At 35.4% G+C, this 9,578-nt stretch overlaps 1 protein-coding gene across 1 annotated transcript; it reads right to left on the bottom strand.

The window, feature by feature from the left end:
- Nucleotides 1–470: 470 nt before the first annotated feature.
- On the bottom strand, nucleotides 471–9,385 carry LOC146739170 (uncharacterized). The gene is made up of 5 exons (XM_085503427.1): nucleotides 7,781–9,385; nucleotides 7,397–7,447; nucleotides 6,878–7,026; nucleotides 6,471–6,578; nucleotides 471–3,991 (listed from the first exon to the last, which is right to left on the bottom strand). Exons 1-4 carry the CDS (start codon nucleotides 7,989–7,991, stop codon nucleotides 6,498–6,500), a joined length of 492 nt encoding a protein of 163 aa, XP_085359553.1. The 5' UTR covers nucleotides 7,992–9,385; the 3' UTR covers nucleotides 471–3,991; nucleotides 6,471–6,497.
- Between the last annotated feature and the right edge of the window lie 193 nt (nucleotides 9,386–9,578).

The following is a 9,578-nucleotide window of genomic DNA, read 5'->3' as shown; positions in this document are numbered from 1 at the left end:
TGATGCCTTGCCCTGTCTATGCCCAGCACAAAAACATTCCTTTTATGTATACAAAATATTCACAAATTTGCTTGAGCATTAAATCTCTGTGAATACCTTCACCATTCCAATGGATGTTAAGTGATTGAATGTATAAATAAAAATAGGTGTGGATATTTTTGTATATACAACATCGTTCAATAACTTAGTGGTGCTGAAAATTGGGTAGGGAAGGTAGCTGCTCCCCTCTCGTTCTGCACAATTTTATTAGGGAAGCAAGCATTTCTTTTTAACTTTTTTTGTACAAAATGGCAATGTACATCTCCAGTAGGGGACAACACTGATAGTTGCATAAACTGCAACTGTAATTCTCAGAGCAATGAACTCGTATCAGTATTTATCTAGCATTGTTTCCAAATTTTGAATTCGATAAAATAGAATGGGGTTGGAATCTGGTTGATACAACTTTCACACAGAATATCATCACGCTATTTTCTACTAACCAACTTTATTTGCAATAGTTTGAAGGAATACATATTCCTTTCTTACATTATAATGAGAAATGAGCAGAGATCAAAGTGTACTTGTTAATAGTATAGGCAGGGAGTTTTCCATAGTTGTGTTTTTTCTCAGCCACATGTGGCATTATGTATAGAAAATTTGTAAATATTTTTAGTATATTTTTGTTTCTGTTGGAATGCAATATCAAACAAAATGTTTATTCTTATTTTCAAACTTCCAGCATGAAAAGGTGGTAATTTTCCATCCCAAATTTAGGTGAGATAGAGCATACGGTACTCCAACATTTAAACAAGACCATGTTGTGGATGACCACAGATAACTATGGTAGTGGAAGGAATAAACCTGTTTGGAACTCAAGTACACCTAAGATCAAATGCACAAAATGATCATTGTAAATGATCTAAATGCTTATGCCCATAAACTTAAAGGGTGGTGGTCGGCGCAGCGGGTGTTTGAATTACACGTAAACAATGTATTTCACACGCATTGTGTGCATTGGTACAAGTCCATTATCAACCAGGCCATGGTGCAACGACCACCTTGCTTTAGGATTTATTTGATGAAAAACAAAATATATGGAGGTAGAAATACATGAAAATATTAATTAATCATAACAAAGAACACAGGAACTCCATTAATGAAGCCATGAATTCAGCCACTTATTTCAGATTGAGCTCAATTCAATAACATTTACATTTCTAGAATCCAATTATGTTTTTATAATTCATCCTAAGTAACAAATGATGTACACAGAATATCTCAAACTTGCTATTGGCTTTTGGAGCAAAGCATGATTTTGATTGACATGATTACCATAAGACCAATCAGTGTAACATGTTTTTTTAGAATGTAGGACAAGTGCACATGTAGTATTACTGAGTAGCAGAGATAGGTTTGTTTCACCTGATCACACATTCAGTTCAGTATAAAGACATAATTTTTTTGTGACCACTGTAGTTAAAACGACAATAGATGCAACTATCGATATTTTCATTTTAATAAAACATTTCCTGCAGACACTGAAAGCATAGCATAAACGGACATTGTACATTAAATCATTGTCAGTGAAATAAGGGGGGGGGGCACGGTTGCGTCATGGTCTCCATCTATTGAATTCCAGTTTTGATGAAAAATTACAGTACATGATAACTTACTGAGGGCCCTGGGTCAAATACGTTCCCAGCTTGAAAGGCTGACCAATCTCCACGCAATTATGTCTAAAACAGTATTTTGGTAATCTTTATGTAGGTATATTTAAACAAAAATTTTCAAAATCTATTGTCGCTTTAAGAACCTGTCACTGTTTCTATAGTACCAGTTATCAGAAATTAATGAAGGTATGACCCAACTGCAAAGGTTACAACAACCTGCATAGATTTGACCACAATATCTGACAGTGTGAGATTCATTGCAATAACAATGAAGTGGCCTTAAGGTATAGATGCATGTTCGTGGGCACTTTGAGTGAATTATTTTTTTTTTGCTTTTTCTTACCCAGACAGTCTTGGCTAGATAATGTTAAAATTTTGGAGCATTGTCAATGCTGAAACACTCAAAAAAACGATTTTAAAATAGAGGGAACCGAGGCACACGTATGTGATTAAAAGTCCCGAAGTTTGTTTACGTTGCTTACAGTTGTAAATGATAAGTAAACAGTTTCACCCTTATCTCGCAACATGTCAACAACTTCTAGCCTGGCATATTGTTATATTACTAAATATTTTTGTTTTCACACATTTTTTTTCTCCCAAGGTATTTTAAAACTGAAGTATACAAAGTAAACATTTTTCGTTTTGCTGTAGAGATCACCCTGCTGATAGCATTGCAATGCAATGGATAAACACCATTGCTGAGCTGTATCGATAACTTGTCAATGGCATGCTCGTAAAATGCTTGGTTAATTAAAAATAAAAAAATACCCTGGAAATTACAGAAAAATTGCCAACAAGATTCTGTTTTTAAGCACCACGGAAAAATGAAGCACTCTGTGATGCCATCTTGGTTACCTCAATCGGAAACCCCTTGTCAGCTAGCATGCACCTGTAGCGATGTTGAAAAGTACATTGTATGTATGCTCTGCAACCTCTGGTACTAAGGCACTCTATAAATCGGGTACTTCCAGAGGTCAGGGTTCGTTTAATTTTTATCGACCCATCTCATCTTTAGTTGAATGAAACCTGTCTCGATTTACAATATTTTCCCTCCCATTTAGATTTTTTCTCACAGGCAGTTGACTGATTGAGTAGTAAAAACTGCAAATAGCCGTTGTGTAGCAAAATATTACGGCCCATTTCAAACTGGTCGTCTAACTTCGCATGGTCCATTTCACTGGAGATCACGAAAAACTGAGTCATACAATGTATTTTTTTAAGGTTTGAGGGAAAGTAAATTTAGACTCAATCCGCAATGTTTATATAACTGTATGAATATCTCATCAGCTTTACGTGATCCATTGTGCCCCTCACTCAGTGGAAATGATAACACGACACCGTGACAGTTTTCGCGCAAGGTGTTGACTCTGCAGACAATTTTACGTCCGTTTCCCTTGAATTGTAAATATTTTTATTTTATTTTTTATCTGACAATTGAACATCAGCAAGCATCGATGTATGATGGATTTTGGCATGTCGTTGTGATGCAATAGCCATTTTTGTAGACGATTAACGTCGTCACTTTCATAAAACAGGCATTATCTCTGTTCGTGTTTTCTGGTTAGTCACAGAGATTGGAAATTAATTAGCTCCCACAGTTTATGTTAGTTTGTCTTGAAATTCTCACACTATTTTGACAACAACCTATTATTGTTTTGAAAAAAGTTAAATACAGTGCATAATATGGAGATCCCGTCATTACTTTTTTCACCATGTTTCTTTTTGATTATTTATGTACAGCCTTGCTAAATCTTGCTAAACATTCAAAAAAGAAAATGTTTGTACCTGTTTTCTATAATTTAAAATCGTCTTTTGAGTATGTTCCACTATTCACAATACTGCGAAATTTTAACAATCTATAGCCAAGACTTTGGATAAAAAAAGCAAAAAAAAAAAAAAATTCACTCCCAAGTGCCCAAGAACCTGTATCTATACCTTAAATCATAATCCTGCTGGAACGATTCCCTTTCTATAAAAAGAGTTTAATACTACCATAGCCGAGCACCTGATGAGGTGAGATGTAGAATCAGGTGTGGTAGCAAATATGAACTGGCGGCTCTTTAGCAGTTCTTTTACAGTTTGATGTATACCACATTATTATATAACATCTGGCAGCAATAATAACAGAATTCATTTATCCTTCCGCCTCTTATGTACCGTAATCAAATTACGAACACAATCTTTTACATTTTTCCAGGACCTATGGCACAAAACTGGATTCTGTTGTAAACAACTACTGCAAGCAGCCTTTCCAGACATGTGTAGAAGTCTAATATCTTGCGAAAAATAATTTTTAACAGCCATCTGTTCTTCAACACTCCATATCTTATATTCTGCACCTAACACAAAAAGAAAATATCAAGTAAATCTACTGTTACAAAGTAACAAGGTAAATAGACAGCCGCAAATCAAAATCTGTTGCTGCAAAATTGTTTAGATTTTCAAAAAGAAGTTGTTTGAAATAATAGTTGAAAAATTGCCATCACTCAAAATCAAAACAAGGTGTATAAGTAATATCCTATGAGTAATTTCAAATTAAATGACATTTTCATATGTTGATTTTTTATGGTTTTGTAAATGACCACCAGTCAGTCAAACATAACAAAAACAAATCAACATGGATATGTAATAAATGATGTAATGCAATTTTAAAGTAAACCTTATATTTAATTATATTATAGCATTATCAATATCAGTGGATTTTATGATGTCAATGCAGCAGATTATTTGCAATAATGTATCCCATTATTGATCCCTGTACCATGGATTTGATTACAATGTAGTTTTCGAAAACGAATAAAGGAGAAACTATTTAAGAAGAGAAATTGCAAGCATCCTCGTTAGCTCTCTACGTTAAAGCACGCTCGGCTGAAGCATTTCATCTAGTAGGCATGCTTCTAGATTCTACGACTGATGCCGCTGTCATGTCCCTAATCGTGTCAATGAACTAAGGTTAACCCGGGGTGATTCAACCAAGCAGATGCTGCTATGTTTACAGAGTGTGAGTACAGAAAAATGAATAGTAGTACTACACTTATTTGTGAAACAAGATTGTTGTCAGGTGTCTTTTTTTTAGTCCCCGTTCGAACGAAGTCCGAAAACGGGGACTATCATTTTGGGTTAGTTCCATCCGTCCGTCCGTCCGTCCGTCCATTCCTATGTATGTACGTACGGAGCTATATCTCAAACACCAATTGACTGATTTCATTCAAACTTTACATGAAGACATAATATCTTACATATACGCGTCAAGTTACTTTATTATCGGAGCAAAAATGGGCGACTTGTGGCCATTTTGGATGTAAAATTTGCTATTTCTGATACCTAAACGTGTCTGCAGCAGTTTCTCAGAGATGACTGGGCCGATTTGGATCAAAGTTGGTATGATGATCATACATATTGGTTTGTAGTTGCACGTCATTTTTTTATCGTGATTCGAACAAATATGGCGGCCATCTTGTTTTTCATGGTACTCATGCTACTTTATCTTGAATGCAATGAATGTCTCTGTTTAAAGTTTGTACAGAGATAGTATACCAAGAGATACATCTGCACCAGCATGGTTTTTGTGATTCAATTCAATATGGCTGGCCGATGCCCAATTTTAATGTAAAAGCGCTAAATCGTCATTTTCACATGTCCGAGGCTGTTTCTCAAAGATGACTGGGTCGATTTGGATTAAACTTGGAATGATGATCATACACATTTGGTTATAGGTGCACGTCATACTTTTTTCGTGATTCAAACAAATATGGCGGCCATTTTGTTTTTCATGGTACCCATGCCTACTTTCCTATGAATGCAATGAATATTTCTGTTTAAATTTTGTACAAAAACAGTATACCAATAGATACATCAACACGAACATTATTTTTGTAATTTGATTCAATATGATTGTCCAAGTCTCATGTAAAAGCAATAAATCATATTTTTTTTACAAATCCATCTCCTATTAATGGTTTCAATCTAATCTCAATGACTTCATCAGCATCAAATTGATATGTCAAATCACAAAATTTTGGACGGGGACTGTGTCGTTAACAATGACTTGTTATTTATACAGCAAGATTAAAATCACTGTTTGTAGGATGGCTAACACCCACTAGCTTTCCAGCCATGTTCACTCACTCGCTACGCATTCGTTTGGCTTGAAGTATTCATCAAATCATGGGCCTCTCGTAGCATTTGAAAATAGCTATTACAGGACTGTCGCCAATAAAATCCACCTCAATGGTTTGAAAACACTTGCTGGATTGGGTAACAATACGACAACGTACATGTACCCATGGTACACACTCCTACGCACAGTCAATTCCGTCAGTCCATAGGCGGCGGTCTAGCATAGCATAGTGCAAGGTCGTGACGGACACCAAAAGTACTAGTCACTGTGTGCCGTTCACTCGGGCGACCACTACAATGCTACTCCACACCACACTGTGAATTATTTAATTACAAGAATATTTGATGGATAAAAACTAGTTTCTTTCTTAGTTTGCCATATGAGATTGTGAATACAATTTTCAGAAAGACATTTTAAATTATTCAGATTTACAGGCCAGTGACTGCGAAACAGTTCTGTTCACTGTGGATTTTTCTCGAAATTTTCCATTTTTTAGTGGCAGCAAATCCACTGATATTGAAAATGCTTCAAAAAATAACAATAATAAATTCTTTGTCAACTCATAATGGAGTGAGCTTTCGTCCATTATAGGTTGGCGGGTCGTTCATTATTGTTTAAATAGACATCATAAAGTCATAGTCTATGAGGTGCAATACACATTGAAATTTTGGCAGCTACATACTGAAACAGTTCCATACCTTGAGGCATCTGTCTGCTTTTTTTCTTTACACTAGATGAAGTCTGAGTGAAAAAAGCATCACTTTTGCCAGATGCCCTTCTTTTAGGATAAGCAAGCTCATGCTGAACTAAAAGGAAGAATCAAGTAAAATGTAAATGAAAAAGAAAGAAGAAAAATGAATCCTGCAATTCATAAAAAACTATATAGTATAATGTCCCCTATTGTATTAACAATTTAAACAAGATTTAATTTAGCTTTTATAATATTATCATTTCTATTTTTTAATTATATTATCTAGCACATGATAACTGTACAGCATGCTATAGTGTACACAAATTATTTCTTATCTAATTACAATGATGTACATGTGACACAGACTCAGTGAAGTAATTAATATAACTTTAAATTAATATAACTTTAAGTTACCTCTCTTTTTTGAGTGGCAGGATAGACAGCAGAATTGACAATATCATCAGAAAGTTCATTCCCATTCTTGAGATTCCTAAAACTGGATTCTAGTATCAAATACGGTTCTATCTTACATACAGCTGAATCTGCTGTTTTCTCAGTAGGTGCTGAAAAAATACCAGGTATAATGAAAGTAATAAAGATTCGGAAATGTACTGATCTGTGACAGTGTGTGCAAACACAGACGCTGTTCATGAAGAATAACGTAATGTAATAGTTTCATGGTTGGATTTTATTTCCCCTTTATAAAAAACAAGCCATGCATGGCACAGTCCCAGTTAGTTATCAAACTTAAGATGTATAGTTTTGTTTATAGTAATATAGTTGGAACATAAACATGTCAGAGATATGGATCCAGAAGCTGATGCTTAATTATGATTTTTTTAACACTGAAATGATTGACATTCAGCCACCTTGTTTCTAATCGTCAATCCATCCATAAATTCTTGATTTTCCAGTATTATAACTCTCACATACCTTCAGGAGTCTTGATATCAATCAGCACTGATTCTTCATCATCTGAAACCTCTGAAATAAACACACATATTGATGAAGCATACAATAGTAATGAGAAATTAATTTTTTTTTTGATGTAAGAACATCCATTTTTGTTTAGGCATAAATGTGATTTACGATAAAGTTAACAATTTTAGAATAACATTTAAAAATTTCAAAACTGCAGTTGAAAACCATTTTGCCAACCACAGGAACTGTGGCTTTGGCATAAATACAATTTCGAAATGACTTCATCCAATCAGAAATTACTTTCACGAATATAGGGCGGTAAAAAAGAACATACCATCACCACATTCATTGAAAATATTCTGGCATACATGTACGTTAAAGTAAATCCATACTTACCATTCAAGTCAATCTCTATGTCATCAAGTGATTTGTTCTTGTACTTTTCCACAGATCCTCTTTCACAAGCAAGTATAATTCTGCTGACTTTAGTGATCTGCAGGGTGTCTTGTGGGAGCCTATAAAACTTCCTATGAACTCTGATGTAATGACCCAAAAAACCAGCCAAAATTTCCTGTCCATTGTCTTTCAAGTTGAAAAGTTGAGACATAGTTGCAATTTGCTTTCTTAAGATTGGTTGAGTTGAAACATTCAGGGCAAGTCAAACCACATTTCTGTGCATATTTGTTCAAGCACATGGTAGCACGTATTGGATTCTCAAGCATAGTGAAGAACCAGATGTAGCTCATGTGTTGAGTTTTAAATCCAGAAATGCTGAAAGAAAATTGCTGTGGCAAAAGCTAACAAAGGAAATCATGCAAATAATGTTGAAGTACTCAAGGCAGGAAAGGGTTTTCTAATTCCCTTTAAAAGACCATCATATCAGATAGGTGCAACTAAATATGTTCCCTGTCCAGCCTGTTTGGGATATTTCATCCGAACTGAATTATGGAAATATCACAAATCATGTACAGTCTGGATGTTTCAAAAAGCACCACAGCAGGCATTTCATAATCGTATACAGCAAGTTGCCGGAATGTTGTCACCTCATAGTAAAAATGCTGGTATGGCTGAAATTTTTTTATCCCAAATGATTCAGGATGATGTGTCAATTACAGCAGGAAATGATGATCTGATTGTAGAATATGGCTACAGAGAATACATCAAAGTTGGTACTGCCTCTACCTGACATCAGTATGTCAAACAAAAGATGAGGGAACTAGCAAGACTACTTTTAGAGTTGAGGAAGCAGAGTAAAGAAGACTCTTGTTTAAGGGATTTTATTCATCCTACAAAATTTGATGCTGTAATCGAAGCTGCACAAATGAAGCTGGAAAACTATCTCTAGCGTTGATGTTGGGACATGCCTTGAAAAAGCGTGCTGCAATCTGTATAACTGATGCCATAAAGAGTGAAAATTCTAATATGGAAATAGCATATACAAGGTTCCTCAAGTTGTGTGAGATGCAGTGGGCTCAAAAAATTAGTTCTCATGCACTAAGCTCAAAGCTAGAACAAAAGAGAAACAAACGAAACGATCTACCATTAGTGGAAGATGTTGTAAGGATGAACAAATATCTGAAAAAAGCAGCACAATTATGAAAATCTTAAAGAAAACACCTGTAAAACGTCATGGAAGAAGCTAAGTGAAGTCACCCTCATACAGTTAATTATCTTCAATCGTCAAAGAAGTGGCGAGATGGAACGTATAACAATTACAGATTTCAGGGAATCTCGTGGAGCAAACATGGAAGAAGCATGTCATTTGTCGGATTGGGAGAAAGCCCTATGTCAGTTGTTTGAACGAGTTGAAATAAGAGGAAAAAGAGGTAGAAATGTTCCGGTCATTCTGACACACCATGTGAAAAATCAAGTCACATTGCTTATGGATAAGAGAGAGTCGGTTGGTGTTCTGAAAACCAATCTGTATGTGTTTGCCTGTCTCCAGGATTTAGAGAATCCAATACGTGCTACCATGTGCTTGAACAAATATGCACAGAAATGTGGGCGTGACATATTACCAGACGACACATCACCGGATGGAATCAGTCGCCAGTTAGCCAAGTCTCAAGTACCACGGTGTGACATATTACCAGACTGCACATCACAAAGAAAGCTATTTAATGAAATGTCTAGAAATAAAAGTTATGGTGAGGATTATGATGATCATGGAGCCTCTACATCTGAATCGTCGGAT

Source organism: Saccoglossus kowalevskii, chromosome 9, assembly GCF_978046115.1.
Source record: "Saccoglossus kowalevskii chromosome 9, keSacKowa6.1, whole genome shotgun sequence".
Lineage (NCBI taxonomy): Eukaryota > Metazoa > Hemichordata > Enteropneusta > Harrimaniidae > Saccoglossus > Saccoglossus kowalevskii.
This window is presented reverse-complemented; position numbering and strand designations above follow the sequence as displayed.